Source organism: Orcinus orca, chromosome 13 (genome assembly GCF_937001465.1).
Source record: "Orcinus orca chromosome 13, mOrcOrc1.1, whole genome shotgun sequence".
NCBI lineage: Eukaryota > Metazoa > Chordata > Mammalia > Artiodactyla > Delphinidae > Orcinus > Orcinus orca.
In genome coordinates this window covers 49,803,920-49,827,305 of record NC_064571.1, presented here as the reverse complement: position 1 = coordinate 49,827,305, position 23,386 = coordinate 49,803,920, and the positions used below count along the sequence as shown (strand labels likewise).

At 33.8% G+C, this 23,386-nt stretch overlaps 1 protein-coding gene and 1 long non-coding RNA gene across 23 annotated transcripts in view; one reads left to right on the top strand and one right to left on the bottom strand.

The window, feature by feature from the left end:
• The window catches only part of LOC125960816 (uncharacterized), a 999,117-nt gene that overhangs the window by 880,226 nt on the left and 95,505 nt on the right, over window positions 1-23,386 (top strand). The window lies entirely within an intron of this gene.
• The window catches only part of NRXN1 (neurexin 1), a 1,124,566-nt gene that overhangs the window by 1,007,787 nt on the left and 93,393 nt on the right, over window positions 1-23,386 (bottom strand). For 14 of the 21 annotated variants that reach the window (XM_049695935.1, XM_049695948.1, XM_049695934.1 and 11 more), the window contains exons 3-4: window positions 16,559-16,576; window positions 13,211-13,240 (exon numbers count right to left, since the gene is read on the bottom strand). The exons of 5 other annotated variants lie outside the window; for them this stretch is intronic. In XM_049695935.1, coding sequence (XP_049551892.1) covers window positions 13,211-13,240; window positions 16,559-16,576 — 48 coding nt within the window. The remainder of the gene's footprint in view (window positions 1-13,210; window positions 13,241-16,558; window positions 16,577-23,386) is intronic. 2 more of the 21 variants (XM_049695936.1, XM_049695953.1) reach the window with 1 other exon arrangement.

Below are 23,386 nucleotides of genomic sequence, written 5' to 3'. Positions count from 1 at the left end.
GAAATTATGATATTTTTTTCATTGTATAATCTCTTTTAATGAAGAAAAGCAATTAAGCAAAACAAGTTAAAAGCAAGCTGAGCTTTTTCTTACCGAGCCGTCTAGAACAAACGACTTATCTGATTTATGCTAAAACTAGCTCATTTTAAACAGAATCTTAATACCCTAATCAAGTAAATTTAAAAAATAAATTAAAGGAAAACATTTTGCCTTTGTTATTCAGAGGCAAAAAAGATGACAATTAATCCTGCTCAGCATTCTCAGGCTCACTTCAGACATGACTTTTTTTTTTTTTTTTTTGAATGAACAGTAATACAAATCATTATAAAACAAAATGGCAGGGATGTACCACAAAAAAAAATTTTCCAATTTCTTCTGCTCTCCTCTCTTCCCTTCTTTTCTCAACATCTGTGAATCGTATTTAAACTTGTACTTTAAAATACATATACAAAGGATAAATGTTTTTGACCTTTTTTAAAAAAAAAATCTTCATGTCGTTTGTGATATTAAAAGTTACCTTTTGTTTTCTTTGAAAATTAATTTTATTTGAATCATCCATCTGCAATACACACCCAATACTCTACTACACGTCCACTATTGAGCGCTCACTATGCTCTAGAAACACATTATACACTTTACTGATAATTATACATGTAATTCTCAGAACTAAAAGAGGTGACTTTTATTATTTTCATTTTACAGACGAGGAAAATGAGGTTCAGAGACATCAAAAAACTTTCCCAAGATACACAGCTAATAGATAGTAACTCTAGGGTCTAAATGTAGGTCTACTCAACTCCGATCTCCAAGATTTTTGGCTATCTGCTTTGCAACAAGGTTTACTGAGTATCTTCCATGTTACCAAGCTCTATCCTCAATACAAAATTGAAAATAACAAAACCTCTGCCTTCAAGGATCTCACATTCTAATAGTAATGATTGACAAATTAATGAGTGCAATTCAACAGGAGAATTTCATAATAGAGATAAATATTAGGTGTAACAATGGTCCTAAAGACAGAATAGATCCACTTTGCCGAGTTTGGGATAGGAGGGATAACGTATTCAATGACTGAATGTATGCTGCTCGTGTAGCTAGTCCTTGGACAAAAAATAAGGTTCTTTCCTTGAGTGGATTCTGCTTCTTCCTTGTTTCCAGGTACCAGCCATGCCAATGTACCTAGGTCTCACTAAGGTTCACTCAAGAGCTGGACAATCCCCTCTGATGTTGTTCATTCACATTAAAAAGTACTTGTCTAGTGGTCTAGTGTCCCATTTCATCAGATCCCTTTTTTTTTTAATGTAATTTTTTTAACATCTTTATTGGACTATAATTGCTCTACAATGGTGTTAGTTTCTGCTTTATAACAAAGTGAATCAGCTATACATATACATATATCCTCATATCTCCTCCCTCTTGTGTCTCCCTCCCACCCGCCCTATTCCATCCCTCTAGGTGGTCACAAAGCACCGAGCTGATCTTCCTGTGCTATGCAGCTGCTTCCCACTAGCTATCTATTTTACATTTGGTAGTATATATAAGTTCATGCCACTGAACAGATAAATTAGTTAAAACTATGTAGCACTTTCAAATACTGTATGTTAATTTTTTTTTTTTTTTTTTTTTTTTTTTTTTACTTTTTAACAAGACAGAGCTACTGAGAGATTTATCTTTGAGGAAATAATTTTTGGTGTCTCCTCAAATCACATGGAATATGTATGTAACCATGGATGTATAGAGCTTTCCTAGCTCCTGAAGCTGCCCTCTCAGGCTGCTGTCATTACTCTTCCACACCTTTTCTGCCTAGGGAAGTAATGTCTTACTGTCACACACGATCATCTCCCTTTGCCCTCATCCCCCAGGAGGCTTTCTCACCTTCAGCACTCCTCTCCCGGCTTTTGCTTGTACTCACATCATTCCTTAATCACTTCTTTTTATAGATATTTTTAAAATCCAATAGTTTATCTCCCTGTAATTTCTACGTCTGGGTCTGTCATTTCTGAAATGTCTCATAAAAATATTACCTCTTTTTTTTAATAGACTCCAGAGACCAAATTTCCACCCCCTAAAGTTTGACCTTTGTAGAAATGACATATTCCTGCTTTATTTAATGCCTCTTTCGCCACAATCCTCAGTAAAAAGAAAAAAAAAAAAAATCATTATAATCAATTTTTCCATTGTATAGAAATACATTTGTGGCATATTTTTTTATGTGAACTCAGCACTTGTTCAGCTTTCCCATTGTCTGGGTATCTCTATCAAGGGCCATTATGGACAATGACCTAAAATATGTTACAAAGTATCCATGGGTGGGCATCCCATCAAAGGTTTAAATGTTGCCACCTATTCAATTTGAGGGTTTTTTCTTTTTTTTAAAGCACGAATCTGAACTCTACACAATGAAAGTTTTAATGACATGTATCACAAGGTTGCAAAGAGCCCAGTGACATCTTTATCTGTGTGAAAACCAATTGTTTAGTTTCAAGGATAAAGGACAGGCCTCACTGAATAACCATATCTCCTTTCCCAGTCCTTTCATAATGGACCAAGGCCTAACTTCTCTTAAAGCAAGATAATAATTACTTCCATTAGTAAGGAAAATCTTTCAACACAGAAGCAATATGAATTGAACTGACAAACTGTACAGTGGCCCTGCAAGGAAAACAAACACCCTTCATCACCATGAAGATCAAATCATCAATTCTTAAAGGACAAAAGCCAATTAGCTGAGTGGGTAACACTCTGCACAAAATGGCTGTGCTTTAGAAGCTGCCTGGGGAGTTGAGGGGGCTTTTTAAGGTACAGGATTATAATCCACCATAGACCTATTGAAAAAAAATTATCTGTCAGGTTCCTTGAAAAGGTATGTATTTTTAAAATATGCCCCAGGTGATTGGTGGGGGGAGGAAGATGGAGGAGGGCTGGGCAGCCAACCTAAGAACCCCTGAGTCAGAACAATGGTAATGAGGTCAAGGTTTGTAATGGTGTTTCAGAGACTGTTCAGATGTTCTAACAGGGAAGTCAGCTACTTCACCAGCCTTGCTACAACGGTCATCCTTCTAATTAGGGAATGACAGATTTGAAGTACTTAAAGAAAAAAGAAACAGTGATTTAACCTAACAGGTCATGACATTACTCCTTACAAATAATGAGAGGGCAAATGCTCAACCAAATTGTTCTCACATCCATTAGTCCAAGTTTTGGCTTTCTTTGGACCAATCACCTTCTCTCTTTCCATCGCACTGAATGACTCCTAATTTCATGCAGTCCTCTCCCAAAGAATGCCACTGGTCATAGCAAGTACAGGTGGGTCAGTGCAAATCCAACCACACTGCCAGGGAAGCTATTCAAATTGTATGCCCTATGGACTGCCAGTCAGATAATGCATTCTTTTATTTAAACAAATAATCACTGGAAAGACAGTTACAACAAGGCATCATGTAATTCTTTTAAGTCAGCATAGCATTAAAAATATCTGTTCACTAAGTTTAGCAGAAGATTTCTGGCATATTTTGCCACCAGCAATCTGCAAAACACTTATGGTTAGCTTGTGAATGAGGATTTCCCTGTGAATTGAAATCACAGTTGGCCAATTTAGGGATTTCCATCCCTCTGGCAGCACTTTAGTCCAATCTAAATTTGATTGTTTCCCTGAATGGAGTAATTTAATTTTCCCCAAGTGTCTACTGACTTTATAATGCCAAGTCCAGAAATGGAAAACTGGGTCAGTTGACCAGGTAATTCAGGCCAAAAAAATAAAATATTGTTTAGAAACTTCATATACCACATGAGTCATTTTAATTTCCTGAATTACCCATTGTCTCAGTAGTCTAATTTTCTGGTCTGTATCTGGGCCATGTAACAAAAAAATCTTTAAGGTGAAAGAAAATACGATCCTTACTTCATACCTCTGGTAACATCCCTGTACTTTTTTTACTTGGTTGAAAGGAAACACTAATAATTACTGGAGATTACTTCAGCTGCTACAATTCTGAATGAGCTATCATGTGGTCACAGGCACATGGCGATTCACAGGCAAACAAGACAAGCAGAAAAGAGAAAGCTGCACTTAGTGGAACACACATTTTATATAAGTAGATATAACTTGAATGTGTAAAGATGTGTTCTATAAAGTGGTAACTATTATTATCCTCGTGTTTATATTTCTTAATGTCAAAAATCTTGAAAACATCCATTCTGGAAAGCTATGGCTTCAACAGTCCCACAAGAGAAGGATCACATTGGTGATTTAAGTAACAATGACTAAGATTGAATTAAAACACTCTCATTCTTTCTAGAGAGAATTTTCTCTCTCTCTCTCTCTCTCCCGCCTCTCTCTCTCTCCCTCTCCATCTCTATTTCTACCAAAAGGACAAATAATAAGATGCTCAATTTAAGGAAAATACGGCCTTAAGCACTGCAGTCTTGTTCTTGCTTTTTAATTCAGAGATTTCCGACCACTGTAATTCTTCAACTCAGGTTCCACAGTTTAGGACAGCTGGCTGCAAATCCAGACTACTTGATAAATCATCTAGTTGAACAAACGATCATTTATCCCCAGGCTGGGAAAAAGTCAAAGGCCCTTCGGGCGTATATAGCTATTTGAGGATCTGAGAAGAATGAACCTATTTCTTTCAATATGAGAAGCACTAGATAAGCTACATGAATATAAAGTACAAGGGGACCCACTTCATTCTTTGAAACTTTTCCTCTGTCACAAATTGCCAAAAGGTACTTCCTGAAAGTCACAATGAATCCTGCTAGTTAGAAGCCATTAGAAGCTAAACTCCCAGGAGCCTCTTCCTCTTACCTATACACAGAGATATATACAAAAATGAATTATTATCCCTTTCTTAAAGAAATATTCCTTTAAGACTGATTGTTAGAGGGATTATAAAGAAAAGGCTTGACCATCAATGGTCAATGGAGAGGTTTTCAAATCCCTTCCAAATTCTGTGAGATCACCTACATTGGGCAGGGAACAAGGAAGATCAAAAGGGTCACGTCGGAGTCCTCCTCACACCCAGTTTAAGGAGAAAAATTCTGGTTTTATTGATCTTATTTGTTTTTCCTTTATTAGAATATATACCTTGAAGTAAAAAGAAATTTGAAAATCAGTGTATTATGAGAAAGAAAAAAGAGCATCCAAAGCAAAATCTAAAAAGAAATTTTATAAACTTATTTAACCAACCAGTCAGTCATTAAACAAGTATAATATTATTGAGGACCTACTTGTGCCAGCCCCTGTTCTGGGGTCCTTGAGATATATAAGGCAGGGCAGAGATCTCTGCCTTTTTATATTCTGGTGGAAGAAAGACAATAAACAGTAAACAAAATAAATGAAAACATTTTAAAGCGTGTTAAAAGATAATAATTGTTATGGAAGAGAAACTAGATTGGGGTAAGAGAGTTCAGGAAAGGGTCAAATCATAGTATTAAATAGGATGGTCAAAATATGTCTCTTGAGACTCAGGTGTCATTTGAGCAAAATCTTGAAGGATGTGAGGGCATAGCCAATTATTTAAGTATCTTAAGGTAATTATGTTTCTTTTTCCCACAAAGATACCTATCGAAGAAGAGAAGACCCTAATTAGCTTTTCTTTGAAAATTTGGTCTTCAGGTGACTAAGTGGTTAGTATAAACTTAACTCATATATCACTCTATTACTCATTAATGAGGCAAAACATTAATTCATAAAAATGTTTCCTCTAGATGGTACTTCCAGTCCACAAGAAAATATTTAACTCCCTGCCCCCTTCAGCCCATTAATTTGCATCTAAAGAGCAGCATTTTGCCACTGAACTCCTAGGTTTGTTCAAAGGGGAGGCAAGTCCATTTCAGGTTCATCACTGTATGCAAGAGAAATGTGAAAATGTAAAGAGTTACAGAAATATCTAAATACATTTGACTGAGTAGACTCAACCTTTCATGCTTTATTGTATTTACAATATTCTTTGTAGTATGGGCCATCAGAATACTGATGTCCAGTTAGTTATAACTTAAAACAATCACAGAATTATAAATTATAGGGTATTCATAGGATGGGCAGAAGATATTAAGACATTAATACCTTTTTAAAATCCTGGGCAGATTATAGACCATTAGTTTTCAAATTTTTTTAATCTAAACGTTCACCGTGTGTCTTATTTTATCATCACCATTGATAAAAACCATCTTTTACTTTTGTGATTTGTCATGTAACAATATACTTGAGAATGGAGTGTTTTTACTGGCTAATAATACAGATCCTATTATCTAGATATGTGAGGCTAAATTATTTACCCAAGGTCAGTAAAGAGCAAATACAGGATTTGAACCCAGGTCTTATGACTTCATGACGCTCACCTACCAACCTATACTGTTCCCCTGTTATAAGGTAGAGTTTTACCCCTAAAATGAAACCTTCAAAATGAGAAACAACAGCATCTTATATAATACTCTATGATCAGTTTCCTTCACATTACCTCTAACTTTATTTTTAAGAATACGAAGATAAAACCCTGTTTCATGATTATTACTGTGTAAGTGGAGCAAGTCTTTAAGGTCTCCTTAGGAATGGTTGGTTACTCTGTATCAGTTATTTTAGTTCAAAATCTCCACAGTGTTTTGCCTATCATAATAAGCAATATCTCCTCTTATATCTTATAAATAAAAGAGTGTCAGCAATTTTTTAAAGATTATGTGTAAAGTTCTTCCCTGCTCCAAAATTCTATGATTCTAGTTAAAGATTCAAATCTCGTTAGTATACAAGCTAAGCATTCTGGGTAATTATAGTGTTCTTTAAAACCACTGGCCAACACAATTTAAGAAATACCTTCTTACCAGCCTAAATGTTTTGATTTTTTTTAATCCAGATTAACAAAAATACATTTCAAAATGGATAAGTAAGATAAAATCATGACTTTGGAAAAGGAATTCTCATTTTAATATCCAATATGATATAACATAAATGTTTTGCTATTTATGATCTATTTTAGTAAAGCATCTAAATTTATATTTTTACTACATCATTCTTTAAACTGTTAGACTGTGAAGAGTCCTTTCTGTGCTCTTCTCTGAGGATTAATTAATCCACTACAAGCCTAACAAAATCCTTATTTAGTTTACCAGTTACTCAATGTCATAATTGTTTACAGAATGTAAATGGGAAACTTCTCATCACAGAGCCAATAGTGCAGAGATAAAAAGAAGCTGGGACTTTTCTTAGTAATAAATATAATGACAAAATTGATTAAATTGCAGCAAGAGATAATACAGAAATATTTACTCTTCGGGTAGCTTTTCTTGATTATACTCAGAAATGACAGACATGTAGGCTAAAGAAGAACTGCAAAATAAATACCGAATTCTAAATAGTCGCATAGCCTTCTGAGTATATCGTACTGATGAAGTAGACATTTAATATCTCATTTCATGAAGTGAAATTCTGGTCTTTCCATGTTCGGTAGCTGTGAATGAGGGGCTTCCAGTACTGCAACAGTAGAAATCGTAATAGATAAACCAAAATAAATTATGTCTTGGTTGCAAATACATCACACATAGGCATTCCAATACAGTAAGATTCTGTCAACATTCACGAATGCTTCTGAACGATGCAGAATAGTTAATATTTTCAAGCTAAATGAGGAGATATGATTTAAGAAGCCATACAAAAGAAGAGAAATGTGATTATTTTCAAAATTAAACTAGTTCTACAACAGAAACCACAGCAAAATGTATTTCAGAGTTATAAAACAAATACACATCATGACATTGGTGACTGCAAACTGTGCACTTCACAGACAAATCAGCTACACAGCAACATGAGAGATGAAAGATGGTAACAAAAATCATGGAAACAGAAGAAAATGTATAAGAATACTAAATGTGGTACTCTTCTCTAAGTATTAATACTATCAAATCTACTTCAAGAGTAAATAGAATATTAATTGTGGTTTGACATTACAGATAAATTTTTAAAATACATAATCTTTGATAGTACTTATCAATTAGTTGAGTGGAATCAATTATACCTAGGTATTAACACAATTGCTTACGAGAAAAATCTGTATTTTCTTTGTAATTATTCTAAGATCTTCATTTTCACTAATACAATAAAGTTTAGGCACTTTTAAAATGTGTAATTACATGCTTGACAGTTGTAATAACTTGGCCTTCTAGTAACATGAGAAACCTGGATAAGCAAACAATAAACATTTGAAAGAGCCAAATGGACACTTATTTTGCAAATATGTTGTACGATTCATAAATGCAAGAAACAGCAAGTATGCTCATATCACAAGATAAGACAAATTTTGGCTTTATTGAAAGCTTACAATCCTAACCCAATTTAAACACAGTTCTTATGATACATCACAGTTGATACAGTTTAAAAAAAAAACACAACTCATGAAACCACATTAGTTAGCTTATCATCTTATATGAATTTCAGGAAAACTCCTGTACTTGTTATCAAGTTAGAAAATAAAATTTGATTATTTGCCACTGTGACAGTGAATCACATTAAAATTTTTGCAAACCCTCCAACACAAAAATACACTGACTTTATTTCCTTACAGGACCATTGCTGTGCATAGGCTAAGACATATTAAAGTGCTACTGGAATGATGTCTTACTAGAAAGAAATACTGCAGCTTTGGACAAGGATATGAATGATAGGAAACAAAAGAAGTTCAGAGATAGAGACAGAGAGGATTCAATATAATCTGTTGCTACAATTTTTTTAGATATTTGAATAAGTTTCCTTTTCCACCCTCTACTATGTCCACTACAAACCCTCCATGTCCTCCTCTACATCTACCTTTTCCAATATGCTCCCAACACACACATACTTAAGTCATGAGAATTGCAAATTCAAGATACAGTAAGAAAAATATTCTGGAAATACAATGGTCAAAAAAAGAAAGTCACATGGAGCTTACATTCTACTAGGAAAAAGTTGACATTAAACATATAAATCACTCACATAAATATATACAATTATAATGATTAATATGATGGAAAATACAGGCTTTCAATCAACATTTAACTGACAATTATTAACCTGTGCTCCCAAGCTATTAACCAGCCACGATGGCTGGATTTGCAGTTATCTGATGTAACTTTCTTTGACGTTTTCTTATTTAAATGGTCATTCATTTCTTTCAAACATTAGAGTAAAATATAAGTAAATAATTGTTGGAATGAAGTGACCAGTTAAACATACATAGAAAAAAACCAAAAAACTAAATTCCCCAGGCAAATAGATAAATCTAAATTCTAAATAGAGTGGAAAATAAAGTTAGTATTATCAATAGTCCTAACAACACCCATGACACATTTCAAACCTAAAAAGAAAGTAAACACAATGTCACAAAGACCACTTGAATCTACCTAGCCACAACCAACAGAAGTAAGGTTGGCCCTGAATACTCTCTCTCTTCAGCTATTCCAAAGAAAGCAAAGTTTATTCCCACCTGTGACCAATTAAAGGTGACATATCCTTGTTTAGAAAACATGAAAACAAATCCAAATAATCAACTCTAAAATTTGAAACAGAATGACCAAATGAAAATATGAGGCCTAATGGTCTACAGAGTGAGAAAGTTTCCGTTTCATTCATTATGATTCTGCCAGCACATAGCAATGAGCCTTAACATGTCTCCAGCAGACTTATCTGTTTTTGTCATGTTATATGGTAAGGAATTCTGCAGGTTTCAAACCCTGAACAGTTAATTATGGAGTATGGAAGGATCCACACCAACTCTGTAAGGATACATCATAAAGTGATACCAGTGCTTACCTCTAGACAGAAGCCTGGGGAGGAGGATGAAGAAGGTTATCAGAATAAATGTTCTTTTTTTGTAAATGTACTTTTAAAATGAAATACATTTGTCTATCATTGGACATTTAAAAATTCAGAAAATACTTAAGAATCCATACAGGATAAATCAAAATGATAGCAATAATGTTCTTGAACCTAGTTTTGCTTCTGGATTCAACAAAGGAAGACTTTAATCCACAGATGGTCATTGCAGAGCACCTGAATTCACTAAAGAGAAAAGTGGTGTCAAGAAAAATGCTCCAGGATTATAATTTGATGGGAAGACTTGAGAAGCATGAATTTACAATGCATATCAGTTATTTTAGAGTAGGTAGGTTTAACACATATTTTATGCACAACTAGGATTTAACCTGATACAAGAATCCACACTGTCAAGTTTCTATACATTTTTGACTCCTCCAACAGGTGGCACAAGACAAGGATATCTTCCTAAGGGAGATCCTGATTCGTGTTATCTTTATCTTTTCTGAATGCCTATCACTGATCATACTTTTTAACCACTCTCCTAGCACTTCCATTTCCGTCATTTAAACTAACTTACTCACATGTTTTCATTCCCTATTTTATTGACACTCATTGAATATGGATGCCACATCATAGTCAAGATTGTATTTTTTGCTCTAGAATGCAGATTTGTTGAACTAATTTGCAATTAATGAAGACTTATAAATCATGTTTCTCATTTCTATAAACATAATTAACCAGCATGTAAAGGTGATCACTTTGATTTGCAAAATGCCCAAGTCCATCTTAAAGTCTTCTTTCCCCATTTAACACCAAGAAGCATCCTGGTCCTATTAACAGAAGAATGTAAAGGAAATACCAAATTCTTGTCCTGTGTAGTTTTGTGCTGACTGAGGAATAAAATTTGGTGAAAACTGGTAAATATATGTTTGACACACATGCCAACAGAAAACATTTAAGACTGACATAGTAAAACTGAGTAAAGTTAAGTGACACTTAACATTAATTACACTGAAATGAATATCAGCTAAGTTTAAACATGAATTATTCCATATGTAGAGTTAAATGGTTATATAATTAGCATATTATTTTATGAGTTACTTTTTTCACAGTATAATGGGTATATATGTGTGCGTATATTTAGAAAGTTTGTGTATACACATGCATTCATACAAATACAAACATGCACATATACAAACACATAGACATTTACTTCACTCAGCCAGTAAAATAAAATATAAATAGATTCCCTCTATGCCATCCTGAGTCCTACACTACGGAACATGGTGGAAAATGCCCACTTAAGAAAGGAAAGTAATGGTAATTTGGCCTCAAAAAAAAAAAGTCTAGAAAGTATCCAAATGGTACACAAAATCTCTAAAAGAATTGATACATACTGTCATTGCATAGTTGCTAAAGGCTTAAAATACGATTAAATTACATTACTGGAAATGGTTGACCAAAACACAAACTGCAATAGCATATGTTCTCTTTTTATGGGCTCAAAGTATCCAAACATTTGTTTCTAAAGCTCTGTGTTACACATTTAAAACTTTGATATCATTTCTTATTTATTGCTCTGCTCATGTTCGGTGCTTTTTCAAACAGAAAAGTTTCCCTGCTAGATGACACTAATGTAAAGGTGCAGAACTGTGAGCTTTGGTCTCAATTCACCAGATTAAGATCCAGAGCAAAAGAAAGATTCAGAGAATTCAAGGAAACACATGCCTGTCTTTAAAATAACAACAACAACAAAAACCAAACAAACAAAACAAAACTAGAGACCAAGGGCACATTCACCAATACATAGTTAAACATGGTTACTTTAAAGGCTATGACACATATTTACCACAGTTGCATATCATCTACTTTCTTTTAATGAAAACACTAAACACAACGTGGATGGTTCTAAATGGCAAACTAAGCATGCTTTTAAATTTGGCACCAATACTGTCAAAGAGTACACATGCCTGACTTACCAAGTGATGCAGAAATGTAAACCTGAGTTGATAATGTTCTTAAAACAAAGTTAGTATGCACAAAAGAGAGAGCAGGCTCGTCTTCTCCTTTGTCTCTTTCAGGACACTGCCTTTGCAGGTTATCATGGAGTCAACGTGTATATATGACATCTAGCAGACCACAAGCTGATGAGCCCAGAGCAGCACCATTTCAATGCTGCACATGCTTAGACTTACATCCCTAGGCAGAATGGCTGGGGTGGGTGTGCTCCAGAGTTAAATGTTTGCGGATGATTTATTTCTGGTGGCTACACTCATCATTTAACTACCATCAAATGATACTGCAAAAACTGACACTGAAACCTGTCACTAATTTCTAAATATGCTAAGTATACTAGCAGCTGACACGAAAAAAAAGTCACTCTAAAGAGCAAGAAAAAAACAAAGGGAAACATTTTGATGGATTTTTCTTACCTTAAATTCATAAAATATTCATTACCACACATACCTACCTCCCAGTGCCCATTATTAATGCCAAAAGGTCTAAATACATTTGAAAAATGTATTTTGCAAATGTTATTCACACTGATATTCATATAGATATTAAGAAGAAATAAAATAATGTTATTCATATAGACGCACTGTTATTCATATAGATGATATTAAGAAGAAATAAAATAATGTAATACCTTTACTTTTACCTATGGATTTGATGAAATGGTTCCATGAAGAAAGGATTTCCATACAAAAAGAATAAAGAGGAGAGAAACAACAATAAGAATTATGAATATATGTATATGCACTACTCTTTGAAAATTAAATATACAAGAAGGTATAAATAGGATTTGAACACAAATGGAGATACAATCAGTACATGTTGAGAAATCTGCCTTTTTTAAGGCAATACATGCAAAGAAATTAGAAAGCCCATGCTCACTTTAAAAGACTACACAAAAGGAGATACACAATGCTTATAGGTAGAAAAAGTATTGATTTTGTAGAACACTATACTCAGCATTCGAGAAGCCAGAAGCCAAAGATGTCTGCATGTTCCCAAACTGACATGCATGGGTGAAAAATGGACTCTTTCTGGTGTAGTACATTAAACCAAATATCTTTTTTCATATGTTAATTTATGATGGTTCTCGGTTTTTTTTTACTATAACTACCCTTAACTGCATATGCTGATAAATGTATGAAAACTTTCAATTACAAGTTCTTATGTCTTATTTAGTTGCAGATATTATAGTGCAAAGAATAAAGGAAAATAAAATCAAAGGTGCAAACCAATATCAAACCAACAAAGGGGAGAAAAACACATGAAAAAATGTGAACAAAAATTATGTATTTAATTTGCAGCCAGATAGTTTGCAAGCATTTGCCCATCCTTTGCAGTGATGGTTTGAAAGCAGCTACAGAACAAGAAAACACTGAAAGCAGAGTGGAAAAGGAACAGAGCCCATACCTTGGTCGCCCATCATCAGGTGCGCCAGACCTTGAAGGGAAACAAGAGCACAGTCAGCAATAAACAAGGGAGCATGGGAAGGCAGGGTTGTCACAGTGACAAAAATGTTCAGTGACAGACATCTTGTTTCCTATGAGACATGTCTGTATCACAGAGGCAAATCAAAAAGCATTCTTTCAACTCCTGGTTGGAATGCTTTGGGGCAAAGAGTTATAGAACTGCAATTTAAACAATTGCTTATGCTGCACCATGTATTTCTTCTATGTATCAGTTGGAACATTCAAGAGCATAAGAGCATGACTTAAAATCCAACCAATCCCTTAAATATTGCACTTGCCCTTCGTGCCCTTTGACGAGACTGTTTTGAACACTGCCCCCACAGGGACTGCCATTCTTTGGTGATGAAATTATATTTTAAAAAACCCAAAAGAATACCTGAAACATGGGCTGGGTCTGATCTTTTTCCCCTCATCAAAAAATGAGAAGTTTCATAATTAAATGAAAAAAAAAAACACATCCTTAGCACACTGAAATGATAATGCAGAAATGTCTCCTTGTCTGACACATGTAGCAATCGAATAAGCTTGTTCAAATACAAAAAAGATCATCAGACATGCAGGTGTAAAGTATGAATTTACTATAGAATAATGTTTTTAAGAAACAATGGATCGCCTTTAAATAGGGTTAAGTAATTTCCCATGGAGAAAAAAATTATTCAGCATTTTACTTATGCATTACTTAAATACTAAACTATGAGTTATCATGAGTATATTTAAGATATAATTTCATCAACGAAGTTTTCTGAAACAATATTGAATTCCCTTTATTTAAATTATTTTTTAACTCTTGCTTGACAATTTCAGATTAAGATCACCCCTTTTCTAAAGAATACTAGCAATGTTCTTTTAAAAAAAAATTTCACTGTCCAAGAAGATACAACTTACTTTTTAGCATTAATTCTTAGTTCTTTATTCTAAATTCAGAAATTAAGTTACTTTTCAATCCCTATATATTTCAAGAATATGGAATAATGTCAAAGAAATATAGCATACATACAAATTTAATAAAATGTGTATTTCATTTCCCACTGTTAGTTCAAATATATTTGAGACTTTGAGCTACATAACATTGTGTATTACTTGCATCAGTATTGAAATAATCTGTATCATTTCCTTAAAAGGGGTATTTAAACATTCCTGTGGGCAGATACAATTAAAATCATCATATAATCACAATATAAACATTATTTAACATAGTATTTTAAAGTTTCTGAAATCTAGCTTCTTTTGTATTTTCTAAGTGATTTTAACCACCCCCCCCAAAAAAAATCATACAATCAGTTTAAAAGGTTTATGACCTGTTGGTGACTCATGATATCTTCTATGCTTAAGAATAGTGGCTTATCTGTCCAGGTTATATAATTTTTCATTTAATTTCACTTTAAATATTACTATACATATTTCCTAATAAAAGTTTATAACTTTTTTGTAAACTATTGATAAATCAGGGAAATATCTCTGTACAAGATATAATTTTTAGATTCCTCAATGGTTTTTAATACCACCTTAGTGAGAATGGAAATTTTTAAATCTCAAAAGCATTAACATTGTTCATGCTATACTTTCTACCTCTAAAGGAGCTAAACTATATTGCCAAAGTGGAGTTATAAATAGGGATGTTAAAAATTATGACTGAATAAACTTTATTACAATAGTTTATGAGCCTATACTCTGAAAATCTTGTCAAAATTTTTCATGGGATGAGTGTGTGTAAGGACAGGGGCATTCATGCTTATTAAGGTGATTTTAAAGCTCCTTGGAATGCAACTGGATTTAAAGAGAAAAGAGCAGAAACATGGAACATTTTACAGGATGGTTAAGGAAATGCAAAAGAAGTCAAAAAGATACTTAAAAAAAACCTTTTGATCTCAAATAACATGCACAATTATAAATGAGACTGATTTTGAAAGATGTCAGTCAGATCTGCAGGGTAATATCTTTTCCAAGTACACACTCACATGCTATTTAAATTATAGTATAGAAAAAAAAAAGCCATATACAGATGCAACACTTGGAAAAATAGTCACTGATGATTTCTTTTAAAGTTTTAATCTATTGTACTTAAATAATGAAACAAATGTTTAGCAACTAAGCAATTGAAAGAATCCATGAAAGAATCACAAATAATATGCTGAAACCTGTTACTGATCAACTTTGTATTATCATGTATTGCTCTTTGAGACATCAAATCTTAGTAACTTTAATGGTTATTTATCTGTAACATTAGATGGGGACTCTTTTTCTAGGGAATCCATCATTGTGCAGAAATGAACATTATAAATGGCTATATTTCAAAACATTGTAACAAAATAAAATATGCTAAACACTTTCTTCTGATATAGATACTAGTAAGTTGTTTATGCAAGAACTGTTAATGCTGTGATTATGTAAGTTGATAGGACATCAACTTCCCTTTCACAATTCTTTGCTCTTCGTAGTTCTTTTCGTATTTTTATCCTTTACATATTTCTTTGGCAGCACATGGACTAAGTGCTTTAAAGGTAAGAATGTTAAAATATGAAACTAACACAACATGGAAAATCAACTACATTTTGATAAAAATCTTAAAAATTTTTTTAAAAGAATGTTGAAATATGTTTTAGTTTGTTGGATTCTACAGGAAAAATGTGTAACTTGCTCAAAATTCCTTGATAGAGATAACCTTAGAAAACCTTAAACAAATACCATAATTTTATTTAACAGACACAGAATATTACAAATATACTTACCAGTAATCACGCTGGAGTGCTGTATGCTTTCATTTCCACTGGCCAATGGCTTATTTTTAATCTAAACTTATACGTCTTAATTATAGTCAGTACTTTATTTTGTGTTTTTTTATAAATCAAATCATTTGAAACTCGACAAATGGGCTAGAGATGATGTAATGCTCAACATTTCCCAAAGAAATCATTTTGACCAAGAAAAAAAAAATGGAGAAAGAATCATGCACTGTGTTCAGAAACTGCAAAGAAATACTTTCTCATTTAAAATAAAAGAAGCAGGATTGTGCCATTTTTCCATGCAGAACACTGAAATAAGTATTCTAAGGTTCATATGGGCTGCTGAAGTCCATCAAAGGCTGGAGTTAAGGTTGAAGGAGTTTCATATACTTGGGGCTGATGGAGTTGAGAGTGTGTGTGTTCTATATGAAAAATGATACACAATCCAGAAATCAGCAAATACTCAGAAAGGAGTTCAACTTACCTTCTATATTCGAGATGTACTCTATTAATACTAAGAAATAAAAGGCAAATGAGCGTTGGAAAATAAAGTACAAAGCACCCACCTTCCACATTGTTGTCTTCTGAAAGCACATGACAAGGAGGGAGAGAAAAGGAAAAACATTCATTAAGCAGCATGCAGACTGGACCTTGCCTTTGCATGTCTTTTTCATGCAAGGCACCAAACACATCATGCAAGTGCTCCATCGCTCCCATTCAAAGGGGAAAACACAATCACGGGAAAGCAGGTTCCCTCCCATTGGCAGCATTTAAAGAATATGAGACGAAATTACAGTAATACTGCTGTGTACTGAGCAAGGAGTGTTCAAAAGTCTTTGACTGCCCTGTGTAAAGCAAACATAACTCTTACATGTTGCTGGCATGGTTGCCCTAGGCAATTATTTTTACAGCTTTTCTTAAAATAACAATTCTAAAAGATTCTATTTCTAAATTCTGACTTGGACTTACTTGGACGAAAGAAAGTTCATTGCAAATAGCCATGACATTTCACTTAAAGGTATGCCTGTTCTACCAACTATGTAATCGACTTACTATAATGGCCTTTAAATATTTCTAATACTTCCATTTCTTTCCTTAAAAAAAAACACAACATAAATGTATGCACCTAAAATCTATTATTTATTTAGTTTGTTTATAGTGTGTTCATATTTTATCACAGATGACGATGGTTTATTACAATTTTTAAATGCTAACTTTCAAAAATGTTAAGTAGAAAGAGTAATGAGTAAAAGAGCAGTCCATTTGGCAGCGGTCCTTTAGGCAGAGTATATCATGATTTATTCACTTTGTGCTTCTGTTTAGGGTGAGAATATGTATGTAGTCAAGATAATGATAATATTGGGTGAACTTTCCCTTATATTTCCATATATCTGCACAATAGTTACATATTTTTATGTATTTATTTAAGTATATTTCCATATATATATATACACACACACATATATACAATCAGATTTTGTATGTCTTTCCTACACATAATCAATGTAAGGGTATGGAATTTAAAATATTATTAGTATATATTAGGCAATTCAAGTACTATTTGAGACACCGGGCTTGGCATCAGGTAAGAAATGGAAGGAAAAACTGTTTTATGGCACTAGGGAGAGAGCAAGGTTTCAATACTTATCAAAATGTTTTCAACAGTAAAGTATATCCATGTTGACATTTCTTGTCTCATTCTTGTATTTCATTTAATTAGCTGTATTTTTTTTAGCTGTATTTTTTAAACTGCCCATTTGATGAAAAGTGTTTATGAAAAACAAAACAACAGGGCTTCCCTGGTGGCGCAGTGGTTGAGAGTCCGCCTGCCGATGCAGGGGACACGGGTTCGTGCCCCTGTCCGGGAAGATCCCACATGCCGCGGAGCAGCTGGGCCCGTGAGCCATGGCTGCTGAGCCTGCGCAGCGGGAGAGGCCACAACAGTGAGAGGCCCGTGTATAGAAGAAAAAAAACAAAAACAAAACAAAAAAAACAACAGCAAATGTAGTAACTTGAAAGAAAAACAACTGTAAATGCACCATTTCATAAGGTTCAACAAATAGCTTTTTTAATGGTTAAAGTTACTAATGAATTAAAAAATCATCAATTTTGTTTAAAATATATTAGGTGGAAACAGATATCAACACAGGTACACCTATTGATATGGTCTTACATAATAGAAAATTGTTAGTGAATAAATGTGGACAACAACATCTATACAAAATACTTGGTTTGCCAGAGCTCATTTTAAAAGAAATAAAAAATGATTGAAATATTTGGTATGTGATATTCATTTCCTGTTTGATTTAGGCTTCCAATCTACCAAATAAGGAATTACAATTTGTTACTTTTCAATGGCAACTTGGACATGACATGGACACAAATAGTAAAGTTTCATTTTATTGTTTTATATTGGAAATCATACAAAGATATAGATTTTAATGTTATATACTTTGGTTTTTACAATGACATCCTTTGAAATTCTATTTCCCACCTAAGATGCTCATTTTTCAGTAAGTTTATTAAATATGTAAAACAACAAAATCAGGGAATTTAGAGGACAGTCCTTTGGCAAATATGGTCATGAGCAGTACAGTCCCAGAAAGGGGTTTTGGGAAAGTGCTGCATGAAAATCTAATAGGGAAAAGAAAATGAAAAACAAGTCAACAAAATAAAACAGGACAAGTCTTGACACAAATTTTATAAATGTGCTTAGTAGGATATTAGGAAAGGAAGGTGCACTAATAAAATCAAGGTCATTGACTTGGTTCCTTGAAAATGAGTTCTCTTTTCACTCTTAACTAAGGCACAGAGCCACAGGCAATACCACTGATCCCGCCCAGTCATCCAGCATTTCTCTGAGTTATTCATACAGAGAACCAGCTTAACTAAAGGAGCTCCTTTTATGCAAATCCAAGTCATGCCCAAAGTGTAATCAAATCCTGACTTGACCATGTTCAGAAAAATAGTCTTCTCCGAAGACTTAGATTTTTTTAAAGAAGTACTAGAGTGAAAGAAAGGGTACTATATTAACTCCTATTTTAAAAATTTTAAAAAAAAGAAGAAAAAGAAGAAAACTGGCTTAGAACAGACTTTCCTTGAGTTTCTATATATTTTCAGATTCAATCACAGGATAAAAAAACTTCTCTTTTTTTGTTTCATTCTATTCTACCCCTTTGGTAAGCATTTGTTAGCTTTAGTTGACTTAAAACCTGTTAACCTAGAGATGACCTCTATGTTATTTCAGAATTTGGAAGTAGCTATAAATGGCAGAAGCTCTAGCATTTACAATCATTCTCTATGTATTTTTCTTTTTTTCTTTCCTTTCTACTTGGTTTTTGGACTAAACAAAGAATATCAAGTTTAAAAAGAATAGTTTTTCTCATCACACCAACTTTTGCTTTCTCTTTGCGATCAAATACTATTTTGGTTTTGAGCAGCAAAAGAGAGAGGTGCTGAAATTGGCATGCTCCAGTGTAAAGGTAAAGCAGTATATTTTGCCTTAGTGTAAGGTACAAAGCAGTCCATCCAGCCTTACCTGCATACATTGTCAAGTTAGGGAAAAGCTCTTGGTTTGAAGAAAACCCTGGCTTCTTAATTCTGCTGACCTAATCCTGCTGTGTACATGAAGTGAGCCTCTTAGTAAGCAACTTTATTATGATCACCATGCCACCTATAAAGATCACACTCTTTTTCTTTTGATTGTGAAAATAATAAATATAAAACCATGAAAAAGATAACTTAAACCTTATTTTTCTTTCAGATAAGACATACTTCCCTCACAGAGACAGAAATCAAACACTAGAATATCAGTCATGTTATTTGTGTGCTGACATTGAGGGAAGCTGCAGACTATTAAATTGTACGTTTTAAAATTACTTCAAAAGAGCATCTTCACAAATGTTTTTCCTTTGGCCCTCAGCTTATAAGAATGCAAGGACGGTAACTTTATTATGACAGTGTTCTTTGCACATAATCTTAATGACATACTACTTGGAAAAGAGAAATGAATAAGGAAAAAATGTTCTTGTTTCAATGTAAAGAAAATCAGAAATTTAATCATGACAAGTGAATAAATTAAAGTTTGGACTAAAATGTCACAATTAACTCCTTTTTGTATAATCAGTGTTTAAGCTTAGCAATATGAAAGGCTTCATCTAAATGCACATGCAGTAGTCAACTACATTACACACTACATTCTACATTAAAAACTGGCCAGAAGAAGTCTCCTGCCCTCACTTGGGCTTTCTTTCTCCGTTCCAGCTTTCTTCCTTCTCTGCTAGTTGCCTGTGACTGGCTCCCTTCATTTTCTTTCACTCTCTCGCTCCTCCATCAAAACTGCCACTATCTCAGGCGGCTTCCCACACAGATCTATGCCCTCCACAGTGGGCTACATAGAAAAACTGGTGGCGGGTGCTAGCCAGCAGAAGGAGGAATTCAGAATACAATTTTATTTCCTTTCTTAACATACCTCGAGCTTGCTAGTGTCTATCCTCGTCTTTCTAGCCCCTCACATTACTTTTGAAGATTTCACCCCTTATTTGGAGGACCAAATGCCAGTATAGCAGGGTCTGGTTCCCATGGTGGCACAGGATGGAGTTTTGTTTTATTTTTCTTTTGGTGTTAACAGTGAAAGCCTTTAGAAAACCTCAATAATCTGGGAATGCTTCAAGGACTGGGAAATGGAGAAAATCATTGGTTCTTTGGATCTGGGCAGCAGTCCGCTGGAGGAAGACAAAAGCCAGCCAGAACCAACAGGAGGTGCAAACAGAAAATGAAGCAGAAAGGTCCATTATGGAGGCTTAAGGAAGGAAAGAAACAGCCTGGGCAGGAATCCGGCTAGTTGCAAAAATGCTTTTTAACAGGTGGGCTCGGCAACTTGTTTCAAATGCACCTAAATGACACTCCCACTCAGCCTGCTGGAATCTGGATCCTAGGGCATGAGGGAAGCCAACTAGAGAAGCTAATTTTTTTCTCTCTTTTCACTGTTCAGGAGTGATAAGGGTATCTCTAACCAACTTGAAGCAGCAGAGATGTTCCTGGCATCACACTTAGAACTATAAAACCATTCTCCCTTGGAACATTATGGGCAATGTCTGACTATACTTTTGGTACAATACAATGTGTCAAGTATATCATGGAATTAATGAGTCCTTTGTGAAGTGGTCTGAGTTTACTTTGCCTTACAGTGTTGTTTCCATGGGAAATGTGATATGTGTTTCAACCTATTTATTCAAATAACTTTTGAGATTATACTTTCATAAGCTGGAGACTCCCTATGTTTCTGCTTCACAAAGTACCTACCAATTTTGTTACAAAGAACTTGTGGTATTCGATTCAAAATGTTCCATCTTGTTAATGGAGGAAGAAAGTAAGAAAGGGAAAGAAGGAAGATAGAAGGAAGTCTAATTATATGGCAGATTCTTCTGGTGTTTTAAGCTGTTCAATTGTCCTAATAGAATTTAACAGTTATTAGTCAACATATTAAAGTATATATTAAATAGCACGCATAAACTATACTGCATACAATTTCACATTTTCTTTTCATGAGGGACTATTACAAGGATTTTACTTTGCTTTTATAGCCTCAATTCTTCCCTAAATCTAAACCTTGAGAGTTACCATTTATATATTCATACCAATAGCTGGACTTAGGGAAAGACCACTGCATTTAACAGTGACCATAAACAGAGCATAGTCTACACTGTGTGTGCTCATTTTTATTGTTTTATTGCTTACTGAGAAATGGATGTTTCCTAGTACGGAACTGACAGATAACAGTGAACAGGGTGTTACCATGTACTTTCCCACCCAAGCTCAATCATTGCTACACAAACTCTCCAAAGAAAGCTGGTTTTGGTGAGTAGTGCTTCCTTATTAAGAGTCCAAAGTCACCACATTTTAGGAGGAAAGCTCTTGGTTTGGAGTTGAGAAAATAAATTTAAATACACCCCTACCTACCTACCCAACATATCACCCCTTCTAGTGGGTGTGCCAGTACTCAGATGGGACTTTTCTTACAAGCAAATAAACAGGAAACATCCTCTGGCTTGTGTGGTACCAGCAGAGAATACTCCACAATGTGTCCTAGGTTCTCCAACATTAAACAGACAGTAGGTGAATTCTGCTGAAGGACACCAATGGCCCTTCATTTGAGAGAACTGTCTAATGTATGCTTGATGTGTACAGTTTTTTCACAAATCATTTTATTACAGAGATGTTTCAAATAAACTTTCAAATCCTTCTGATTTTACTCATTTATACTTAGCTTCTCAGACAAATCTATTTAATTTCTCTGAGAAGTAAAAACAAACATATTTTGTCATTAAATTAAGGGGATATTGCACAAAAATATGACTAAACCATACTGTAAGAAAAAGTCCTAAATTTAGAGTTTAACAAATTAGATTTGTACAAATTGAACAGAAAATAGTTCGTATGATATAAAACTGACCTGTCATTTATAAATACATTATTATATTTAAGGAAAAATAAAATTTTATTTCAAAATAAATAATTCATGTTATCTTTAATCCATTAGGACCTTTGCACATTTAACAAATAGTCTGGAAGAAAAATGAAATAAATATTAAAAGGATATTTCAGTTCTTCAAGACTTTTTCATTTTCTTTAGTGTTTAAAACTCAAGATATTTGCATATTTTATAATTTATGGCTAATTTAATTTTAAAGTTTTATAGAAATCACTGAAAATAATTTTAAGGGGAATTAACTGGGTTTTTTTTCCCTAAATGAATCAGATAGTATGTTAAAGTTTTCCAGGAATCTCTCAGAGTTGACTAAAATGCTACCTACAATGAACCAAATATCTAGTAATCTTTTCACATGTAGGACATTTGAATAGGAGGAAGACTGTTGAAAAGAACTCTTCTGCTTCTCCAAAGACTGAAAGCACTTATTAGTCCAATAGTACCTGGGGTTGAAACATATAAAATTATTGTTTTCAGATCAAAATTGGTTAAATAGCAACAATTTAATATGGTTAGATCTAATATTTGTAAGCTGGTGGTTTCTCTACAAACTGTGCTATTCTCTGCTTACTAAATATAATGTAGGAATATCAGGTTAAGCCAAAACATTAATGCATTCCTTAGAATCAATCAGTGGAGAGCAGAAAATAATCAGAGCAAATGCAATTTTTATTAAATGTTTTATAAAATGTTATGAAGATCTCAAGTAACTTCTTCTAAATGCTCAAGAGAAATAAGAATAAAAAATAATATACTAACTCTTGGGTAGGCCTTACCATTTTAAATGTACTTTCATAAACATTATCTTATATAATCTTTATATTATCTCACTATGGTTGGGTGACTTGCCCAAGATACCCAGATAAAAAATAGAAGATTCCAAGAGTATACAGAAAGTATGTTT